At 44.6% G+C, this 24,339-nt stretch overlaps 1 protein-coding gene across 3 annotated transcripts in view; it reads left to right on the top strand.

The window, feature by feature from the left end:
- The window catches only part of ift70 (intraflagellar transport 70), a 112,376-nt gene that overhangs the window by 5,826 nt on the left and 82,211 nt on the right, over positions 1–24,339 (top strand). For all 3 annotated transcript variants that reach the window (XM_070901140.1, XM_070901139.1, XM_070901141.1), the window contains exons 2-6: positions 7,724–7,789; positions 12,133–12,342; positions 13,321–13,377; positions 18,566–18,701; positions 21,046–21,150. In XM_070901140.1, coding sequence (XP_070757241.1) covers positions 7,724–7,789; positions 12,133–12,342; positions 13,321–13,377; positions 18,566–18,701; positions 21,046–21,150 — 574 coding nt within the window. The remainder of the gene's footprint in view (positions 1–7,723; positions 7,790–12,132; positions 12,343–13,320; positions 13,378–18,565; positions 18,702–21,045; positions 21,151–24,339) is intronic.

Raw genomic sequence — 24,339 nt, 5'->3', positions numbered from 1 at the left:
CCTCCCTCCCCTCTCTTCCTCCCCCCCTCTCTTCCTCCCCCCCTCTCTTCCTCCCCCCCTCTCTTCCTCCCCCCCTCTCTTCTCCCCCCCCCTCTCTTCCTCCCCCCTCTCTTCCTCCCCCCCTCTCTTCCTCCCCCCCTCTCTTCCTCCCCCCCCTCCTCTTCCTCCCCCCCTCTCCCTCCCCCCCCTCTTCCTCCCCCCCTCTCTTCCTCCCCCCTCTCTTCCTCCCCCCCTCTCTTCCTCCCCCCCTCTCTTCCTCCCCCCCTCTCTTCCTCCCCCCTCTCTTCCTCCCCCCTCTCTTCCTCCCCCCCTCTCTTCCCTCCCCCCCCTCTCTTCCTCCCCCCCTCTCTTCCTCCCCCCCCTCTTCTTCCTCCCCCCCTCTCTTCCTCCCCCCCTCTCTTCCTCCCCCCTCTCTTCCTCCCCCCTCTCTTCCTCCCCCCCTCTCTTCCTCCCCCCCCTCTCTTCCTCCCCCCCTCTCTTCCTCCCCCCCTCTCTTCCTCCCCCCCTCTCTTCCTCCCCCCCTCTCTTCCTCCCCCCCTCTCTTCCTCCCCTCTCTCTTCCTCCCCCCTCTCTTCCTCCCCCCCTCTCTTCCTCCCCCCCTCTCTTCCTCCCCCCTCTCTTCCTCCCCCCTCTCTTCCTCCCCCCTCTCTTCCTCCCCCCTCTCTTCCTCCCCCCTCTCTTCCTCCCCCCCTCTCTTCCTCCCCCCCTCTCTTCCTCCCCCTCTCTTCCTCCCCCCCTCTCTTCCTCCCCCCCTCTCTTCCTCCCCCCTCTCTTCCTCCCCCCTCTCTTCCTCCCCCCTCTCTTCTCCCCCTCTCTTCCTCCCCCCTCTCTTCCTCCTCCCTCTCTTCCTCCCCCCCTCTCTTCCTCCCCCCTCTCTTCCTCCCCCCTCTCTTCCTCCCCCCCTCTCTTCCTCCCCCCCTCTCTTCCTCCCCCCCTCTCTTCCTCCCCCCCTCTCTTCCTCCCCCCTCTCTTCCTCCCCCCCCCTCTCTTCCTCCCCCCCCTCTCTTCCTCCCCCCCTCTCTTCCTCCCCCCCCTCTCTTCCTCCCCCCCCTCTCTTCCTCCCCCCCCTCTCTTCCTCCCCCCCCTCTCTTCCTCCCCCCCCCTCTTCCTCCCCCACCCTCTTCCTCCCCCCCTCTCTTCCTCCCCCCCCTCTCTTCCTCCCCCCCTCTCTTCCTCCCCCCCTCTCTTCCTCCCCCTCTTCCTCCCCTCTCTCCTCCTCCTTCACCCCCTCCCCCTTCTCCCCCTCTTCCTCCCCCCTCTCGCTGTCAGAAACACAGACACTGACAGACAGAGAGTGAGAGACAAACACACAGACAGAGAGATAGAGACACACTGGGGAGGCCGTCCCAGCATGCTGTTGGAGGACTCCCGGTGCTGCAGTCGAGAAGTCGAAAATGTTTTATTTATTGATTTTTTAAAAAAAATTATTTTTATTAATTTTTTTTGATTGATTTATTGGTTGATTTATTGATGTATTTATCATTTATTATTGATGATGGCTCTTTATTTGTAAAACTGAAGTGTTTAATGTTTGTAAACTTCCCTTTAAACCACCTCCCCCCCCCCCCCATTCCCTACGCCTAATTTGTAACCTACACCTGATTTTCTAAAGTGTAGACAAGGTTTTTTCGAACGTACAAAAATCTTCACTTACTCCATTCTAAGTTAGTTTGGAGTAAGTTTTCACTGCCTAAACTTTGAAAACAGGCGTAAGTGGCCGGACACGCCCCCTTTTGAAAAAAATATTTTGTTCCAAAGTGAAACTGTTCTAACTGACTAGAACTGGAGCAAACTAAATGCCGAAAATCTTAATTTCTAAGATACTCCATTCTAAACCAGTTGCTCCAAAAAATCAGGAGCAACTCAGGCCGAAACTTGGCCCCAAAGGGTGGGGAAGAGGGGAAAGGATTCGCAAGGGGAAAACCAGAAGTGCTACTCCCACTTGCCACATTGCTGTTGTTGCTCCCATCTTTGCACCAAATTCTGGGCCCCATGCCCTCCCCATTCCACAGTCTCCCACTCTTTTTCCTCCCCCCCCCCAATGCGCCCCAATCTCCTGACTCCATTCTGCAGTCTCTATTTCTCTAACTCCTATCACACTCTCCCGTCGCTCAAATCCCAATCCTCCGACAGTCCCTAATTACTCATTTTTTTCCCCCCACCCCCTGAGCCGTCTCTCTTTTTTTCCCCAGACTCTGGGCAACCAGCCAGTTCTATTTCCGGTCACCATGAAGTAGGTGTGGGTAAGAGGGGGCAGCTCTGTGTGGTGGCAGGGCGTGGTGGGTACACTGAGCCGGAGACTTCTCTGCAGCGACTGCTGCTGATGTCACAGAGTAGTGGGTGTGCACTGCTATGGTGGGAAATTTAAAGCACAAAGCTATCCTGGGCTGCTAGGAGATTCGCGTTCCATTCTGGGAGACTTCTGGGTAATCCGGGTAGGTTGGCGATCCTAGTGTGTGTATCTGCTTTCCCCTTGCCCTTTGTAGAAGCTGTTCCTCTGCAGTCTCTTCCAGTTGTGATGAAGGTTCCATACCTGAAACATGAACTTGTCTGTTCCCTCCACAGATGTTAGCTGACCTGTTGAGCATTTACAGCATTTTTTGATTGGTTTCAGATTTCCAGCATTTGCAGTTTTTGATGATTTGTGTGACTGTAACACACAAGATTGCATAGGATTATACAGCACAGAAACAGGCCATTCGGCCCAACCACTCCATGCTGGCATTTAGATATAAGCCGAGAACACACTTGCTGATATTAAATGAATGCTTAAAATTATGTTTCGTGCTGTCCTATTTTAAGGCACGAGCAAACTTGCATTTTTATCACATCTTTCATAACATCCAGATGTCCCAAAGTGCTTCATGGGCAATGAAGTACTTTGAGGTGTGGTCACTGTTGTAATGTCGGGAAGTACGGCAGCCACTTTGCAAAGAGGAAGGTCCCACAAACAGCAGTGACTTAAATGACCACATTCTGTTTAGTATTGTTGGTTAAGGGATAAATATTGGTCAGGAGAACACCCTCCCTCTCTTTGAGAGGGCAGGCAGGTCTTGTCTGAAATATGGCTCCTCTGACCGAGCAGCATTCTTAGTACAGGTTGAGTGTCTGTAATTCTGAATGTTCCAGAATCCGGACACCGAGCTGATACATAGCAGCTTCGTCCGGAATCCGGAAAATGTTCTGGAACCCGGACTTTTTTAAAAACCGAATTAACCGCTGAAAAATAATTTAAAAAATAAAAACTTTAACTTACCTTCTTTGCAGGTCTTCAACACATGTTTTTCCCAGCCGCCGACCCCAGAGCCGCCGACCCGCTCCGCGCCCCCCCCCCCTCCTCCGATGCCTGACCCGGAACCGCCGATCCACTCCGCCCGCCGCTGCCGACCTCCCCTGCTCCGCCGACCCCTGACCCGGAACCGCCGACCCATCGCTCCACTGAAAGACGTTCCGAAATCTGGAAATACCCGAAATCCGGAACGACCTTAGTCCCGAGGTTTCCAGATTTTGGACGCCACCTGAACTGCACTGAACTGTCAGCCTAAATTATATACTCAACTCTCTGGAGCAGGGCTTAGAACCTATAACCTTCTAGCTCTGAGGTGCGAGTGATATTCCAATCATTAGTTAAATATGTTGGAACATATCCTGTGAACGGTTTCCCAATGTATTTTCACAGAAGTTGCATTTTATCTGAGAAAAATTGTAGCATATTAATAAAATTTTTCTATTTACAGCTTTGCAGACTCAACATTGAGTTCAACAATTTCAGATCATCACCCATTTTTTTGGGCGGCAGCTGTAGCTATTCCCATTTACACCTCCTCCAAACCCATCTTTTGTTTCTTTACTTGTTCCATTACTATTTCCTTTCGCCTTGAACCATCATCCCTTTTGTAATGTAATCTCTCCTGCCTTTCACCCTATCACTGACCTTCCCTTTTGTTCCTTCCTCCCCTTCTCCCTTTCCCTGCCTCTCGCAGGTCGGGGCCTCCACGCTGCCCATGGCCGCCGCTCACCACTCCTTTTATGGCCCCGACCTGCCGCTGATGGTCGGAGCAGCGTGGAGGCCCCGACCTGCGAGAGACCATCAGGAGTGGCAAGTGGCGGCCATGGGCAGCATGGAGGCATACCACTTCAGGGAGCCATGCGAGCTGATGCAGGAGAGCGACGGCAGCGAAGAGTGACGTCATCAAGATCCAGGTCGGTGATTGGAGCATGGGCAGAGGCAGCAGGAGCGGCGAGATTGGGGCGAAGGAGCTGCGAGAGACTGTAGAGGGACGTGATCGGGGCCCAGGGAAGGCGTGAGTTCGGGGCCAGGGGCAGCACGGGCCTGCCCACACTGCGATATGCATGTGTACTAGGTCCTCGCAGCAGAGCAGGCCTCCAGTTGTCTTAGGTAATCCTTGCCACTAGACCAAGACCTAGCTCTGTCAAGCCGGTGTGGTGGCTGGTGTGCAACGGCCACCACATGTTTTTTTAAAAATCCACGCACAGGAATCTTCCACCCTTGAGGGTGTAGTTCAGGTCCTTCATTGAAACACCTGTGAACTCATCCTCTTTTTGGCGTGGAATCAAGTCATTCTCGTTTCGAGGGACTGCCTAAGATGATATGACTTGCATAAAACCTTACATCTCTAACAATTTCCAGTTCTGACGAAAGATCATTGACCGAAAACGTTAACTCTGTTTTTCTCTGCACAAATGCTGCCTGACCTGCTGAGTATTTCCAGCATGTTCTGTTTTTATTTCAGATTTCCAGCATCTGCGGTATTTTGCTTTTATAATAAAATTGATTAGCTTATGTCAGGGATGGTTTAAACTCATTTGACAAGGGGAGGGTCATCAGAGAGGTGAAACAAAGTACATATTGGACTGGTGTTTGTATAACGTGTTTAATGTAGTAAAATGTTCCAAGGCACTTCACAGGAGCGTTATCAAACAAAATTGACATCCAGCCGCATAGAATCATGGAATAGTACAGCATAGAATGGGGTCATACGGCCCATCGAGTCTGCATAAGGAGATATTTTGACAGGTGACCAAAACATCGGTCAAAAAGGTAGGCTTTAAGGGGCATTTTAAAGAAGGAGAGAGAGGTAGTGAGGCGAAGAGGTTTAGGGAGGGAATTCCAGAATTTGGGGTCTAGACAGCTAAAGGCACGGCTGCGCAAGAAGCCAGAATTGGAGGAGCACAGAGATCTCTGAGGCTTGTAGGGCTTGAGGAGGTTACAAAGATGGGGAGGGCGAGGCCATGGAGGGATTTTAAAATCAAGGTGTTGCCAGACTGGGAGCCACTGGCAGCACAGGGGTGTTGGGTGAACAGTACTTGGTGCGAGTTAGGATACGGGCAGAGAATACAAGATGGGAGACCGTTGGAATAGTCAAGTCTAGAAGGAACAAAGGCATGGATGAGGATTTCAGCAGCAGGTGAGCTGAGGCAGGGGCAGAAACAGATGATGCTTCAGAGGTGGAAGTAGGCAGTCTTGGTGATGGAGAGCTTATGGAGTCAGAAGCTCATCCGATTATGGACCTAAAAGGAAATCTTGTGGAGGCAGGGTATGAACTACTAAATGAGTACTTTGCAGCTGGCCTCATGAAAGAAGAGGATGCTGCCAATGTTACAGTAAAAGAGGAGGGAGTAGAGAAATTGGATAGGATAAAAATAGATAAAGAGGAGTTACTTAAATGATTGGCAGTGTTCAAAGTAGAAAAGTCATCAAGTAGTTGCATCCCAGATTGTTGAGGGATGCGAGGGTGGAAATAGCAGGAGGCTCTGGTGACAATATTTCAAACCTCCTTGGATACGGGAGTGGTGCCAGAGGACCGGAGTGTTGCAAATGTTACACCTCTGTTCAAAAAAAGGAAGAGGGATAAACCAGGTAAACACCAGTCAGCCTAACGCTGGTGGCGAGAATACTTCTAGAGACCATAATCCGGGATAAAATTAATTGTCACTTGGAAGAACATGGGTTAATAAATAACAGCCAACATGGGTTTGTTAGAGGCAAATTGTGTCTGACTAATTTGATTGAGTTCTTTGATCTTGTTGAATAGCGGAGCAGGCTCGAAGGGCCACATGGCCTCCTCCAGCTCCTGTTTCTTATGTGTTTGTGTTCGATTGAATAACGAAGGGGGTTGATGAAGCTGGTGCAGTTGATGTTTTGTGTATGGACTCTCAAAAGGCATTTGATAAAGTGCCACATAATAGACTTGTTGGCAAAATTGAAGCCTGTGGGTTTAAAGGGACAGTGGCAGCCTGGCTACAACATTGGTTGAGACAGAAAAAAAAACGAGTAGTGGTGCAGACTGGAGGGAAGTACACAGTGGTGTTCCCCAGGTATTGGGACCATTGATCATTTTGATATATAGTAATGATCTGGAATTGAGTATAAGAGGCATAATTTCTAAGTTTGCAGACAACACAAAGCTTCGAAATGTAGTAAAAAATGAGGAGGATAGTAGCAGACTACAAGAGGACAGACACATGGCAGATGAAACTTAATGCAAAGAAGTGTGAAGTGATGCATTTTGGAAGGAAAAATGACTAGAGACAGCATAAACTGAATTATACAATTTTATAGGGGGCGTAGGAACGGAGACACCTGAAGGTGGCAGGATTAATTGAGAAGGCTGTTAAAAAAGCATCCTCCGCTTTAAAACTAGAGGGATAGAGTACAAAAGCAAGGAAGTTATGCTCAACATTTATAAAATACTGGCCAGGCCCCAGCTAGACTATTGACACCACAGTTTAGAAAGGATGCAAAGGCCTTGGAGAAGGTGCAGAGCAGATTTACTAGAATAGTACCAGCGATGAGGATTTCAATTATCTGGAGACTGGAGAAGCTGGGATTGTTCTTCTTAGAGCTGAGAAGGTGAAGAGGAGATTAATTTGGGTGTTCAAAATTCTGAGATGTTTTGATAGAGTAGATGGGAGAGTATCTGTTTCCACTGGCAGGAAGATCAGTAACCAGAAGAAACAGATTTAAAATAATTGGCAAAAAAGCCAGGAGCAAATGAGGAGAATTTTTTTGTACTCAGTGAGTTCTTATGATTTGGAATGCACTGCCTGAAGGGATAGTGGAAGCAACTTTAATAGTAACTTTCAACTTTTAAAAAAGAAATATTTGTGGGCTGTGGGGAAAGAGCAGGGGAGTGGGACTAATTGGCAGTTCTTGCAGAGAGCCAGCACAGACACAATGGGACAAATGGCCTCCTTCTGTGCTCTATGATTCTCTGATTATGAAGTTTTTATAAATGATTTTTTAATTGTTTATTCCCCTATCTCCCCAGTTTCCAATACTGTAATTTTACTTTTATATTTATTTTTCATATTCTAACCCGATATCCTACTTTGTGAACATTTTACATAAATAACTTGTCTTTAATTTCCTGTTTCTCTGATCATTTTGCCAGTAACTTTTTTTGAAAATGTGCGTTCATTAGCTGAAATTGACCTTGAAGTATAGGTAATGTTGTCCAAACCCAACTCTACTGGTAAGATGCTGAGCTGAAAATGTAAAAGGGAATAGGTTATATTTTCTATTTGTTTTTTTGAAATCATTATTTTTCACGGTTACAGAAAGAACATTGTGCTCTGAAAGTTTAAATGTTATTTTCTTATTGACACGTAATCTGAAATCAAATAGTGTTATGTTCTGTACATTCTGCTAATTATCAGTAATGAGCATTTCGGTCTCTAATGGAATCTTTTCATTTTTCAGATCCGAGATGGAAGATACGGAGAAGCCATTCATATACTCAGTAATGAACTTCAAAAACATTCAAAAGTAACTATTGGAATTTTGATTGTATTTTTTAAGTTCTTTTATCATATTTTTTGACAAAAGTAACTGGATGTACATCCAATTTAAAGAAAATTGAAGAGTATAGCTGTGCTTTAAAAACAAAATTCTGATCATCAAATGGCCTTAGATGAGCTTCTTTGCAGAACATCGCCGTACAGGAGTGGGAAGTTAATACGGACATAGGAGCAGGAGTAGGCCATATGGCCCCTCGAGCCTGCTCCGCCATTTAATACAATCATGGCTGATCCAATCATGGACTCGGGTCCACCTCCCAGCCCGCTCTCCATAACCCCGTATTCCCTTATTGGTTAAGAAACTGTCTATCTCTGTCTTAAATTTATTCAATAACCCAGCTTACACAGCTCTCTGAGGCAGCGAATTCCACAGATTTACAACCTTCTGAGAGAAGAAATTCCTCCTCTTCTCAGTTTTAAATGGGCGGCCCCTTATTCTAAGAGTATGCCCCCTAGTTCTAGTCTCCCTATCAGTGGAAACATCCTCTCTGCATCCACCTTGTTAAGCTCTCTCATAATCTTATACATTTCGATAAGATCATCTCTCATTCTTCTGAATTCCAGTGACTGGAGGCCCAACCTACTCAACCTTTCCTCATAAGTCAATCCCCTCATCTTCGGAATCAACCTAGTGAACCTAGTGAAGTTCTAGAAGCTGTGAAGTTAGCTGCCAGTGGTTTAGCACTTCATTAATCTCTGTTTTGCTACATCTCATGAGCCTCATTCAAATAGTATAACATAAAAATGAAACTAATTTACATAAAATATAGTGTAAACAACAGTACAGTGTAATGCGATCTACATTTCAGTTTGTTTAAATCGTCTGTGCACTATTAAGTACATTTATTCTGAAAAAAGAATATTGTTTTTTCTGTCATGAGGTTGTAAATGTGAGGATTGGAGCACATTTCTACACTTGGCACTTATTGTTGGTTTGAAGTAAAAGAAAAAAAGACTTAAATTTATATAGCGCTTTTCACGACCACCAGACATCTCAAAGCGTTTTACAGCCAGTGAAGTACTTTTGAAGTGTAGTCACTGGTGTAATGTAGGAATACCAAGCCTATCTGTAGATCCAAACTGCCTCTTGCTATCTCCAAAACATTCTTAAACCCACACACTCAAGAAATAAACAAAGACTAATATGGATCCAGTAATTTTAACATATTTAATATTTTTTCTCTAGAAAAGTAATGATTACTAAATTATATAAAATAAATCTGTAGCTACTGGACACCACTAGTATACTCAGCAAATTTAAGGGTTAAAAGGACTGTTAATGAAATGATTATGAAGCTTTGCTTTGCACTGTATATTTATTCTTTCATAAGTTTTATGCTGTCTGATCACTGCTTTTAAAATTCAGCTATGTTCTATAAGCAAGACTGAATTATACATCTTGGTGGCACTTTGAATATGGTAGGAGAAGAGTAATTAAAGTAAAATCTGCCTAGCTTCGCTTCTCTATCAGAGCTGAGCAAAGTGGAATAATGAGCTTTATAGCTAGGTGTTTTAGCAGTTCTATAGGTTTTTGACTATTGTTGCATCCTAAGTAACATGAATCTCAATTATTGCCTATCTTATTGGAGGCTACTTTCTACAGTAATTCAAATCTGAAGAAAGGAGACTCCGCACTTGTAAAAGTTAATTTTCAGTGCCAGAGAGGTTGTTTGGCAGTAATTCAAACTTGTCACGCTGTTAAAAATTGACTTGCACTATCCTTAACCTCTTCTGGCGAGTTTAGTGGGTATCTATCATGTAAGTAATGCAACTTCATGCTCTTCTATGTGGTTCAGTGCTGAGTCTCTCAGCGAGATACCAGTATCACGCTGCTTCTGGAGGAGCAGAGCAACTCGGGCAGAAACTTCCTGATGTCCGTGTATAACTGCGCATGTGCAGTCGCCGGAAGTTACTGTCCGATTTACTCTTTAATAATGGCGTTGATGGCCTTACCACTATTTCCATTGTTAGGCCTCAGCTGGAGTATTGTGGACTATTCTGGGCGCCACACTTCAGGAAAGATGTAAAGGTCTTAAAAGGTCCAGAGGAGGTTTACCAGGATGTTATCAGCAATGACGGACTTCAATAACTAGAGACCATGGATTCAAAATCAATGGCAAAAGATCTAGAGGGCAAAGGAGGAGAAATGTTTTCAATCAGAAAGTTGTCAGGATCTGGAACGCTCGACCTGTAAAGGCGGTGGAAGCTGAGGATGAGGCACTAACAGTGTAACGGACAAAAAAGTGAGGATATGGGACAAAAAACAAATGCTTTTCAAATTCCCGGCACAGGCATGATGGGCTGAGTGGTCCTTCTGTACTGTAAGTTTCTGTGAATATTTGAATTCTGCCAGTGTAAGCTTTTAGCAGTTTTTACTGAGAAATAAAATGTGGTAACAGTACAGTAGATAGTAGGCCCCATATGCTTTTGTTGTATACCAGAACATTTTGTTGTCAGGTTTTTAAACCATGTACCTACAGAACAAAAAACGAACATTGCATAGACTGATCTTGCTAAATCAGTAAATGATAGACCAATGTGTTGATGTCTAGCTCGTAGCGTGTATTTTAAAAAAATATTGGCCCATACTTTGTGATCAGCGGCAAAGCAAAGGCGTTCACCGCTGGCCCCAAAGTGAGCTTTGCACAAAGATCTTGCAATCTCTGTGGTGAGAAGTTCAGGTTTTAAATCAACGCAAGTTAATGAGGATTCCCAGCGAAGAGCTGCCATGACATCAACAAGCTGTCTAAGTAGCCAATCAAAATACGGAATTCTGACACAGCGAACCAGGAAGTGGGTGAGTTCCTTTGATTCTAACTTAAAAAAAAAGTTAGATACAGCAAAATAAAAATTGAGGCATAAAAATAAAAACATGGGGAAAAGGCAAACCTGAATTAAAGATGAACAAACTTGGAAAAAATTTTTTTTTTTCAGTTTCTTAAACATTTTAGGGTAGAAATTGCCCTCTGCCGGAAACAGGGCGTACCTACCATTTCTGAACTGATCTGGCTGCTGCAATGGATGCGGCGGCCTAGCTGGCAAAATTCAACTCCTCGGGGTTTTTTTTTCCCAGCGGGGCGGAAGTGGGAGCGGAGTGCAGTGGCCGTCACTAACGGAGGTGGGGGCGGGGACGGGGACGGGGACGGAGTGTCTGCAGCTGTCAGTCATCAGCGCCGGCGCATCACAACGTCCCTCCCCTTCAGTTAAAGGGGAGGGCCGCTGTGAGCTCTGCAGCCACTTCAGTGGCGCCCACTGGGCCACCAGGGAGGGTTTTGGCCGAGCCAGCGCTGCGTGTTGGCAACCTAGCCGAACCCAGGGGCATAATTGTCAGGCCGACCTGGCAGTTGGCTGACAAAAAAAAATAATATGGCAGCCACAGCAGTGTGCCCTTCCCTTTAATGGCGGCCATGCCACCAGTTCACACAGAGAGTGCAGCGACAGCAAAAGCTGTCGGGGGTACCGGCCGGTGGCGGGCACCCTCCTGCGGAGCAATTTCGCGAAGGTAATTTCACGAGGGGGGTCACCGCTAGATGATAAGGAGTCAGCGCGTGCCCGCGCACCGGGAAAACAGGCGGAACGGTCCGGGACACAGCTCCACTCCTGAGGAAAGGCAATTTCTAAAATGGCGGTCCCTCCACGGAGAGCCGGCGGCCATTCCACGCCACCTCATGGCTACCGCTTTCAGGCAGCCAGAGGCCTTATCAGGAGGAGCAATTTCGGCCCCTTTAATTTTTATTAAAATTCATAAATTTGACACTGCACAAAATTAAAATTAGTTTTTCAGGGCCATAACCATTGTTTTGGGCCATCAATATGTTGTAAAGACCCCAGTTACACGTAATCCAAAAGGGTCTCATTTTTACTGGGTTATTTAACAGCGGTATTACTACGGAAGAGCTGAAGCTTTGGTCAGTTTCCATGATTTCACAGCTTACACCGATTGCCGGTGCCTGGGGGGAGGGGGCTCAGCGCACTCTGCGGAGGAGCGGTGAATGACAGACTGTAACTTCAGGGTTCCCGCATTAGGGTGTGCTAAATCCTGAAGTTGCGGTCAGTTTCAAAGGTGGAATGACTGCAAATGCTGCCAATTCGCCGTCATCAGGGCCGCAAGTTTCAGGCCATTATAAATTGAGCCCCTTTGCAGATGTATTGGTTGTCTATCTTTGATAGTGTTCTTTTACAGTTGGCCATTTATGACTACTTTTAGCTTGAAAAGTAAATATTTTGGAATTTAAAAATGTGATTGCAGTTCTTGTTAAATAATGATCAATTCTCTAGTTCCCTTCTTTATGTATATCAATTTGTCTCCAGTCCCGGGCAGCACTCTCTCTCCTGGGTTACTGCTACTTTCAGATGCAAGATTTTTCCAATGCTGCAGACAGCTATGAACAATTGATACAGATTCACCCAGAGGTGGATGACTACAAACTCTACCATGCACAATCCCTATACAAGGCCTGCATGTATGCAGAGGCTATGAAAGCAACTTTTCTCATAGATAATCCGGTTTATCAAACTAAGGTAAGATTAGAGATACATCATACAATATGGTTAGAACATTTATTCCTAAGACTGCTTAATTTTCCAATATTTTATTAGGAGATTCATATCTACAGTTTGCCTGGTTCAAAAGGAAATAATTCATGTAACATAGTATATTTCAGATGTTGCATTATATGTTTATGTAGCAGTTAACTATGTATTGTAAATAAATCACCATCAGAAATCATGCTCCTCTAAAGAGCAACTCTGTCTTATAATTCCTATGCTTCTCTATCTTGAGATTATGTATTATTACCAATGAATTAGGTCGTTTCAGAACTCAACTATTTGTGATTCTTGCAGTTGTTTGGAGAAAAGACCCATAGTTCTAATTTGTGGAGCTGTAACACAATTCTATTTGTATATGATTTTTTTTCCTTTCCAACGCAGGAGTTTTTGCTCTCCGAAAGTGACAAGTAGTAGCTCTGCTGTCCATTATAATTCCATTTCTGCAATGTCGCTCATTTGCAGAATATAGTTACTCTTTTTAAAAAAAAATGATATTCAAAAGCTTTTAAAACATGCCTATTAGTGTCCTTGCTTAAGAACCAGCTTAATTTTTGGAGCCTCCTTGAAAGCCTACAAACGAGCACAATTAGAGGAACCCTCAATGGTGATTAATTTGGCCTATGGGCGTAGCCAATTTTGTGTGGGTGGGTGGGGGGGGGGGGAGTGGGGGGCGGCTTCTAGCGATGTTTTTTAAACTAGTGCCACTATGGTGGAAACTTGATTTGTGCTAGATGTAATGTGCGCTTGACATTCCGCAATCTTTTACTCTGGTTTAACCGATTTCGGCGAATTGCGCCAAAAGTACCAACACAGCCGAGCGGAAACTGCAGGCCAGTTGGTTTATTTTTGACATCACTAATAATTCAAATGTTACAGTACAAAGCTGATGATTACTTCCAAAAAAAATAGTATAGCAATAAATAAAATAAAATCTTATTTCTTAATCAGGTATTGAAACTACAAGCTGCCATTAAATATGGAGAAGAAGACCTTTCCGGGGCAAAGGTAAGGATTGAATCATTCTAGTTAAGTTTCAGATAACTGACTGTTTAAAGCAAACCTAGAAATTTAAATTTATTCTGTGTCTGAATAAAATTGTAGCTTTGACCTGCACATTGCAAATGTTTTCCCCGTCTGATTTAGTTTAAGTATTGGCCAAGCTGAACTCCAAGTTATCTACAGTAGCCGCCAAGTGATGAATCTGCCTTCAAAGGTAGTTCATTAGAAGATGCTACATGGCTATGTTCCAGCCTATCTCTGCAATCTTTTCCAGTGCTGTATTCCCTACCAAAATATCCTTTTTTCTGATTTGACCACATCTCAACCTCTCTGCCTCTGCACCTCACTTTTCATCTTCTCAAAACCCATCTCTTTGACACAGTTTTTGGTCACCTCGCCAACTTCTTGCTGGCTCAGCATCTATTTTCATTATACCTACTTGTGAAGTGTCACGGGATGTTTTTATACATTAAGGGCGTTGGGATAGAGTTTCTCTTCGTTTGTACCAGTAATATAAGTGCAAAATGAGCAGAATCAGCTGAATAGCGCAAAAGATCGTTAAATTTTAAAGTGAGTGGAGGACTGGGCACATGAAAAAGGCTTATTTTTGGTGATAAACTAATTTTCAGCTGTATTAATAAAATTGCATCCAGGTTGCCACTCTTAAATACATAAAGGAATACTTTCTAATGGAAAAAAACGAAATGGTTGCGTTGTTTTACGCTGCCCGATTATGCTGGTTCATTGAAGATTTTACATTTGTGATTATGCAAATTAATTTTATTGGCACCTTAAACTGTAATCTGACGAGTGCAATTTTCGTTCGCATTTTGAGCAGAATTTCCTGATTGTGCTCTAAGCGGAAACTCTACCCCATTATATAAATGTAAGTAGTTTCTTCTCCTATGAAGAAAAAGAAATGGGTTATCTGGAATGGAACTTGCCAGAGTTGGGAGGTATTATATTTATCTTCCTTGGATGTGCTGTGCTGGCTCGGTGTAAATAGACCATTTGTACAGTGGCCGAAATTCAGGGCCCAGATAAGGCCCGATACCGCTGTTTTGCAGCGGCCGTGCGGCAGAATCGAGTGGCCGTCGCATTGCAGTCCAATGGCCACCCTGACCCAAATTCAGTTCGGGGATTTTTAGGCCTGTGCCCACTTCCGCCCCGCTGCTGATGACCGCCGCAAGCGCATCATCAAAACACGCACCGCCGCTACCCCTCACCTGCAGAATACTCCAACCCATATTTAGGGGGAAAAAATCATTGCCCCGCCGCGCGGTGCCCCTGACAGCTTTCTCTGTCGGTGCACCTTCCCCTGACTGTGTGCGGCCCAGCAGCGCGGCGGCCCTTCAAAGGGAGGGTCCACTGCCGCGGCCACCATGTTGTTATTTTTGCCGTCGACTTCCCGATCAGCTGGCAAAATATTGCCCCCGGGTTCGACCGGGCCACTCTTGGGTGCCAGGCCGCAGGCCTGACCGAAACCGTCCCTGGTGGCTCAGTAGCCAAAGATAAATAATGCCCGAGTCTCTCCCCTTTAACGGAGGGAAGCGAGTGTGGTGACGCACACGCGCTGTGACATCACCACCTGTGGCGGAGTCTCGATCCCACCCAACGTCCGCCCCTCAGCATGACTTACCGCCGCACTTCCGCCCCCACTATGACCGGCTTCTGGTCCAATGTTAAAAAATCTTCTAAGTGCCGAAAATGGATCGGACGGCCACCTCATCGTTCCTGGCAGAAAAACGAGGTAAAAAATCATAGGTCAGCTTTCTGGCGTGCCTTTACCTAACAGACTGTGAAAGTGATGTTAGATTAAGGCTGAGCTAGCATTATTTGTGGAATGAGTTCCCTGTCTGTTTATAGGATGGTTCAACAAATATTTTAGTTTACAACCTGTACGCTGTTCCATGTGTTTCAGTGTTCCATTTTAACAGTAAGGTGGAGGGTTCTCCCTTAGGTAGGAGAATTCCAATGGGAACTAGGTGCTATAAATAAGATTGAATCTGATACAGCAAAGATCAGCTGCAAAATGAACACACTCCATGGAAGCTGGTCGGAACCTCAGAAATTTCTTTCGACTCTGATGTGAGCCAGCCCGGCACGGAGTGGGTGAGCCCGGGCCAGCCATGGCCCACAGTATTTTCATGGAGCAAAGAGAAGCATTCCTGCTCCTCCTGGCTCCACAAAAATGATAAAGTATATAAAAAACTCTTGCCTCTTTGTGGCAGCTTCCAAAGACCCAGAACAACAACTGAGGATGCTCCACCCAGTTGATGATCAGTTTTGATAACCAGCATTAGAACCACATTTAGGACCCCAATTTGAATTTGTATAGCACCTAATGTCTGTTGGGGAGAGGTCCGATGTAGGAGACTGTGACCCAAAATTGGTCACACAAACCTTTATTTTTCGCCCCCAAAACTGATGAAGCAAGTTTGAATTTCTCCCCACAGGAGAGTCCCCACAACTTAATATGTTGTGGGACAGGGAACCAGGGAGGAGGGGGACAGTGGGAAAACAGGATTCATTTTGGGACAGGACACAGGCAGCTGCATTTTGGACAAGTGGGAGTTTGAAGAGGTTGGCAGACCAGAAAGGAGTCCAACGCATCAATAAGGTTTTGGAGGCAGGAGCCAGCAATGCTGTGCAGGTGGAAATAGGCAGTTGTAGTGATGACTATGATCGGCAGTCAGAGTGATGACTATGATCGGCAGTCAGAGTGATGACTATGGTCGGCAGTCAGAGTGATGACTATGATCGGCAGTCAGAGTGATGACTATGGTCGGCAGTCAGAGTGATGACTAGGATATAGGGTTTAAAAAGTTGATCCTAGAGTCAAAACTTCAAGGTTTTGCATGGTCTGACTAAGTTTGAGCGAGTAGCCGGAAAGGTGGATGAGATCAGTGGTAAGGGAGAGAATTTTATGGCGGGGTGGAGAATGATGGTTTCAGTCTTCTCAGCATTGAAAGTTATAGAATCATAAAAACTTACAGCACAGAAAGAGGCCATTCAGCCCGCTGTGCCTCTGCTGGCTCTTTGAAAGAGCAGTCATGCTTATTCCCACATCCCCACTTTGTGTCTTTAACGCTGTAAGTTTCTCATCCTCAAGTACCCGTCCAACTCCCTTTTTAAATTAGTTATAGAATCAGCTTCCACCACCTTTTCAAGTAGAGCGTTCCAGATCCCGACAATTCTGAGTAAAACAAAAAACATTTTTTAATTCTCCTCCTTTCTCCTCTAGATCTTTTGCCAACGATTTTGAATCTGTGACCTCTGGTTATTGACCCACTTGCCAGAGGGAATAGCTTTTCTCGATCTACTCCATCAAAACCTCTCTTCAACTTGAAAACCTCTATTAGGTCACCTCTTACTTTCTCTTCTCCAGGGAGAACAGTCCTAACCTTTCCAACCTCTCATAACTGAAGTCCGTCTTCCCTGGTAACGTCCTGGTAAACCTCCTCTATACCCTTTCTAAGGAATTACATCTTTCCTGAAGTGTGGTGCCCAGAATACTCCAGCTGAGGCTTAACTAGTGATTTATAAAGTTCTAGCATGATCTCTTTGCTTTTATATTTTCTACCTCTATTTATAAACTCAAGTAGCCCATATGCTTTTTTAACCACCTTATCAACTTGCCCTGACACCTTTATGGATTTGTGTATATGGACACCAAGGTCTCTTTGCACATCTACACTTTTCAAAATCGTGCCTTTTATAATATACTGTCTTTCCATATTAGTGCTCCCAAAGTGCATCACTTTGCGTATTGAACTCCATCTACCGTGCTAATTCCCATTTCACCATCCTCTCTGTCATCCTGAAGCGTATAACTATCCTCATCACTATTTACTATTTTGCCAAGTTTTGTAGCGTCTACAAACTTTATAATGCTGCTCCCTGCACTCGTGTCTAGGTCGAGGAAACCACCTCCCTTCTGGAAAAACCATACACCACCACCCCTTGCTTCCTGTCACTGAGCCAATTTTGTGTCCATACCACCAATTTCCCCTTAATTCCATGGGCTTCCATCTTCTTAATAAGCCTCCTGTGTGGCACTTTGTCAAATCCAACATTTATTACACTACCTTGACCAACCTCTGTTACCTCATCAAAGAATTCAGTCAAGTTAGTCAGACATGATTTGCCTTTAACAAATTCATACTGGCTTTTCTTGATATTGTTGTAGTAGCAATGGAATGCATAGGCTCAAAAGAAAGGCCTGTCATAGCAAACTCTGCCCCTAATTTGACAGGAACAAGGCACATCTGTGGTGGGTGGCGTTCCTGCCCCACTGGAGATGCATCCCAGTTCCATGGAGGTAGAAAATCTGTGCAACAGTTTTTAATATTAGACTGTATTGGTACCAGAGGCTATTTTTGTTCGAATAGAATAGAAACAATGATTTGATAGGTGTTAGAAATTGGACAGAGTAGATAGAAACAGACTTTTTTTTTAGTGGTTGAGGAGTCTAGCACAAAAGGGCATAGATATGATTAAATAAGCTAGATCTAGGAGAGACAGCAGAAGAAACGTTTTCCTTTTACAGAGGGTTCTTGGGCTTTAGAATGCACTACCAGAGTTAGTGATTGAAGCAAAGTCTAAATTAAGAATGGGTTATAAAAATAGAAAGTGCTGGAAATACTCAGCAGGTCAGGCAGCATCTGTGGAGAAACAAAGTTAATGTTTCTGGTCGATGACCAAAATTTCGCCTTGCACCATCCCTTTTGTCATTTAATTTCTCCTGCCTTCCACCCTATATCAAACCTTCCCCTTTCTTCTTTCCATCCCTGCCTCTGTCGTTCAGATTTGCAGCATCCACAGTATTTTGCTTTTGTATTAAGAATGGGTTAGATGGTTGAGGTAAAATGGAATGAAGGAATATGGGAGCAGAGAGGACACACAGGACTAGGACTATTACTCAAGTGGAGGACAATACTGACTTGTTGGGCCAAACGAGCTGTTTCATTGTTGTCATTTCTATGTAACTCAGAGCGACTTGACTCCTGGTAGACACTTAAAATAATCTTCAATTCTGATAACCATATGTAATAGATCATTCGCTATTGTGATGTATGAAGAAGTAGCAGATAAAACCAGTATTATGTGTTGTTTCAATTATTGTTTTTAGAAGATATTTTTTCTGATATGATTATAGAATGAATTGTAACAAAATGTATTTTTATAATGATAGAGTTTAGTAGAGCAGCAGCCTACTGATGATCCAGACACTGAGATTAATCTAGGATGTTTGCTGTACAAGGAAGGACACTTTGAAGACGCATGCAAGAAATTTACCACGGCCATGCAGGTTGTGGGCTACAAACCAGGTAGACTTACTGAAACATACAAACTAATGACAAACTTAGTATTTGTCAAAAATGTATTCCAGTGGGTAAAGGGTCAATATCGAGAGGACACAGATTTAAGATCATTGGTGAAAGTACCAGAGGCAACATCAGGGAAAACTTTTTTACACAACAAGTGGTTAGGATTTGGAATGCACCGCCTGATAGGGTAGTGGATAAAGATTCAATAGCAGCCTTCAAAAGAGAATTGGATAAATATTTGAAGGAGAAAAAATTGCAGGGATGTGGGGAAAGAGCGGGGGAGTGGGCCAAACTAGATTGCTCTTTGAAAGAGCCGGTGCAGACTCGATGGGCCAAATGGCCTCCTTCGTACTGTTTTATGATTCTAAGGCTGTAATGAGGTCTGGAGTCAAGTGATCCTGGCGGAACCCAAACTGAGCATCAGTTAGCAGGTTATTGGTGAGTAAGTACCGCTTGATAGCACTGTCAACAACACCTTCCATCCCTTTGCTGACGATTAAAAATGAAAAACATTCCTCGTGGGCAGTCTAGCGCTGGATTCAGCAGTTTGTGAATCATTTTATAGACCATTTTAACAGCTCATTTTCATGTCAGATTTTAATAGTCTTGCTTCCAGTTTTGTGGCATTAGTGTTAATTAACATTTCCGCAGGGACAAAGAGATATTAACTAATCTTAATATTATCAAGAGTGTCTTAAAAAACCAAGGCAACATATAAAGGTGTATAAATTATACTTTTTGCAAGAAAGTGATTTTATGTAAAGCTATACTGATCTAGCAGCAGGATGGAATGGGTCTTTAGCATACTGGCTTTTTTGGCCTGCAGGTTCTTTCTGAATCTAGACTAGTATGAAAGTCTATTTTCTATCAGCGGTAATGAATGCAAAGGGCTGATGGCATGAATTCAGAAAAATCAGCCATTACGAGAAGTATATTTGAGAAGCTTCTATTGCAAGCGAGCGAGAGTCCCAAAACACTCTACAATGTTGTACTAATTGACCCTAGGTTCAGTGCAGCAAGACTTGTAATGAATTAATCATTTCTTGAATCTTATCAGATTGTCCTTGTTGGGCCTCTTGTGTCTGACTTATACCACAGGAGCATTGTTGAGGCCAATGCATTTTGATCCAATTTTTAAAATCTGTAAATGGACAGACTAACAATGGAAAAATGTTTAAAAAAAATCCTGTTTCTCCCAACACTGAATACTCTTGGACAATGTTCTGAATTCAGGTAATTGAAAGATTGTGGTTTAGATATTTTCTGTTTAAACTTTAGAACAAAATAAAGGAAATTAGTTTTGAATGCTGTGCATCATTTATAACGAAACTATTCTGATTATTACAAACTAAAATGATAGAAATGCATAGCATGGTAGAATAAAACATTTAATCAAAGTTGATCTGGTACTGAAACTGTTTAAGTAACCCTCCAATTACTTTGATAGAATTTTTCTCATGTATAGAATCACTGAAGATCATATTTAGGGGGAGAAATTTGGGAGCGCCCAATTTAGGGTGCTAACTTTTAAAAGTTAAAAACATTAGCGCCAAGCGTAAATCAATTTCATCTTTTAAAAGATTCTGGGTTTGCACTCTAGGAAGGAAGTGGAGCACTAAATCAAGCACTCCACTTCCTTCCTGGAGTACAACAGGACACAGGCAAGGCAACAGTTGTGCAACGCTGCACACTGGGCCGTGCAGTGTTGCCGAGTTTGGAGGCTCCTTCCCTCCCTGAAAGGGAAGGACCATCGCTGCAGGCTCTGCAAGGGAAGGAGTACCTGATCCCCGACGGCAGCCACGATCCGACCCGATCAGCTCGATGCACTGCAGCAGAGTGCTGGGCTGATCGATCATTGGCGAAGACGAATGAAAAAGAAAAGAGAAGCAGCCTTTTGGAATTTTTTTCCCTTATCTCGGCCACCTCACCTTTAAGGATCACCCCCGAAGCGCCCGGTTTCCTGATGGACACCTCCGACAGCGATCGGTGTTTTCGCCCGGTGATGCTGCAATGGGGGCGGAACCAAAGTTTGGGTCCGGGGCGATGCACACGGCGATGACGTTACGATCTCTGGGCGAAGAAGATCGGGGCACAACGCTCTACCGCCACCGCAAATCTTCTGCCGAATTTAGCGCGAGTCGATCATCTCGCCATGCCCGGTCAGTAAGTGCTTAGTGCCCCTTTATCACCCACCGAGAAGTGATAAAGGGAAAGGCTAAGGAGGCCAGATTTTAGGCCTTAGTTTCTAGTAGTATTGGATATGGACAAAGGAGAAAGCATGCTGCAACTTTATTTGGAATCTATTCTGAAATTATTTAAATATGTCACTTGTGTTCTCTTTCAGATTTGACCTACAATATCGCCCTCTGTTATTACAGCATGAAACAGTATGCACCTGCTTTGAAGTACATTGCAGAAATAATAGAGCGTGGAATCAGGGAACATCCAGGCAAGTTGCTTTGTCATAGAAACATAGAAAATAGGTGCAGGAGTAGGCCATTCGACCCTTCGAACCTGCACCGCCATTCAATGAGTTCATGGCTGAACATGCAACTTCAGTACCCCATTCCTTCTTTCTCGCCATACCCCTTGATCCCCCTAGTAGTAAGGACGACATCTAACTCCTTTTTGAATATATTCAGTGAATTGGCCTCAACAACTTTCTGTGGTAGAGAATTCCACAGGTTCACCACTCTCTGGGTGAAGAAGTTTCTCCTCATCTCGGTCCTAAATGGCTTACCCCTTATCCTTAGACTGTGACCCCTGGTTCTGGACTTCCCCAACATTGGGAACATTCTTCCTGCATCTAACCTGTCTACACCCGTCAGAATTTTAAATGTTTCTATGAGATCCCCTCTCATTCTTCTGAACTCCAGTGAATATAAGCCCAGTTGATCCAGTCTTTCTTGATAGGTCAGTCCTGCCATCCCGGGAATCAGTCTGGTGAACCTTTGCTGCACTCCCTCAATAGCAAGAATGTCCTTCCTCAAGTTAGGAGACCAAAACGGTACACAATACTCTAGGTGTGGCCTCACCAAGGCCCTGTACAACTGTAGCAACACCTCCCTGCCCCTGTACTCAAATCCCCTTGCTATGAAGGCCAACATGCCATTTGCTTTCTTAACCGCCTGCTGTACCTGCCAACCTTCAATGACTGATGTACCATGACACCCAGGTCTCATTGCACCTCACCTTTTCCTAATCTGTCACCATTCAGATAATAGTCTGTCTCTCTGTTTTTACCACCAAAGTGGATAACCTCACATTTATCCACATTATACTTCATCTGCCATGCATTTGCCCACTCACCTAACCTATCCAAGTCACTCTGCAGCCTCATAGCATCCGCCTCACAGCTCACAATGCCACCCAACTTAGTGTCATCCGCAAATTTGGAGATACTACATTTAATCCCCTCGTCTAAATCATTAATGTACAATGAAAACAGCTGGGGCCCCAGCACAGAACCTTGCAGTACCCCACTCGTCACTGCCTGCCATTCTGAAAAGTACCCATTTACTCCTACTCTTTGCTTCCTGTCTGCCAACCAGTTCTCAATCCACATCAGCACACTACCCCCCAATCCCATATGCTTTAACTTTGCACATTAATCTCTTGTGTGGGACCTTGTCGAAAGCCTTCTGAAAGTCCAAATACACCACATCAACTGGTTCTCCCTTGTCCACTCGACTGGAAACATCTTCAAAAAATTCCAGAAGGTTTGTCAAGCATGATTTCCCTTTCACAAATCCATGCTGACTTGGACCTATCATGTCACCTCTTTCCAAATGCGCTGCTATGACATCCTTAATAATTGATTCCATCATTTTACCCATTACCGATGTCAGGCTGACTGGTCTATAATTCCCTGTTTTCTCTCCCTCCTTTTTTAAAAAGTGGGGTTACATTGGCTACCCTCCACTCCATAGAAACTGATCCAGAGTCAATGGAATGTTGGAAAATGACTGTCAATGCATCAGCTATTTCCAAGGCCACCTCCTTAAGTACTCTGGGATGCAGTCCATCAGGCCCTGGGGATTTATCGGCCTTCGATCCCATCAATTTCCCCAACACAATTTCCCGGCTAATAAGGATTTCCCTCAGTTCCTCCTCCTTACTAGACCCTCTGACCCCTTTTATATCCGGAAGGTTGTTTGTGTCCTCCTCAGTGAATACTGATCCAAAGTACTTGTTCAATTGGTCTGCCATTTCTTTGTTCCCCATTATGACTTCCCCTGATTCTGACTGCAGGGAACCTACGTTTGTCTTTACGAACAGTTTTCTCTTTACATATCTATAAGAAGCTTTTGCAGTCCGTCTTAATGTTCCCTGCAAGCTTCCTCTCGTACTCTATTTTCCCTGCCCTAATCAAACCCTTTGTCCTCCTCTGCTGAGTTCTAAATTTCTCCCAGTCCCCGGGTTCGTTGCTATTTCTGGCCAATTTGTATGCCGCTTCCTTGGCTTTAATACTATCCCTGATTTCCCTTGATAGCCATGGTTGAGCCACCTTCCCTTTTTTATTTTTATGCCAGACAGGGATGTACACTTGTTGTAGTTCATCCATGCAGTCTCTAAATGTCTGCCATTGCCCATCCACAGTCAACCTCTTAAGTATCATTTGCCAATCTATCCTAGCCAATTCACGTCTCATACCTTCAAAGTTACCCTTCTTTAAGTTCTGGACCATGGTCTCTGAATTAACTTTCATTCTCCATCCTAATGTGGCTCTGTTGCACAGGAGGGCAGGAAAAAGAGTGGGGGAGCGATAGTGATAGGGGATTCAATTGTAAGGGGAATAGATGGGCGTTTCTGCGGCCGCAACCGAGACTCCAGGATGGTATGTTGCCTCCCTGGTGCAAGGGTCAAGAATGTCTCGGAGCGAGTGCAGGACATTCTAAACAGGGAAGGAGAACAGCCAGTTGTCGTGGTGCACATTGGTACCAACGACATCGGTTAAAAAAGGGATGAGGTCCTACGAAACGAATTTAAGGAGTTAGGAGCTAAATTAAAAAGTAGGACCTCAAAAGTAGTAATCTCGGGATTGCTACCAGTGCCACGTGCTAGTCAGAGTAGGAATCGCAGGATAGCGCAGATGAATACGTGGCTTGAGCAGTGGTGCAGCAGGGAGGAAATTCCTGGGGCATTGGAACCGGTTCTGGGGGAGGTGGGACCAGTACAAACCGGATGATCTGCACCTGGGTAGGACCGGAACAATGTCCGAGGGGGAGTGTTTGCTAGTGCTGTTGGGGAGGAGTTAAACTTATATGGCAGGGGGATGGGAACCAATACAGGGAGACAGAGGGAAACAAAAAGGAGACAAAAGCAAAAGACAGAAAGGAGATGAGGAAAAGTGGAGGGCAGAGAAACCCAAGGCAAAGAACAAAAAGGGCCACTGTACAGCAAAATTCTAAAAGGACAAAGGGTGTTAAAAAAACAAGCCTGAAGGCTTTGTGTCTTAATGCAAGGAGTATCCGTAATAAGGTGAATGAATTAACTATGCAAATAGATGTTAACAAATATGATGTGATCGGGATTACAGAGACGTGGCTCCAGGATGATCAGGGCTGGGAACTCAACATCCAGGGGTATTCAACATTCAGGAAGGATAGAATAAAAGGAAAAGGAGGCGGGGTAGCAT

This window comes from Pristiophorus japonicus, chromosome 15, assembly GCF_044704955.1.
Source record: "Pristiophorus japonicus isolate sPriJap1 chromosome 15, sPriJap1.hap1, whole genome shotgun sequence".
Classification (NCBI taxonomy): domain Eukaryota; kingdom Metazoa; phylum Chordata; class Chondrichthyes; family Pristiophoridae; genus Pristiophorus; species Pristiophorus japonicus.
The sequence above is the reverse complement of the archived record's forward strand: the minus strand, read 5'-3'. Positions and strand labels throughout refer to the sequence as shown.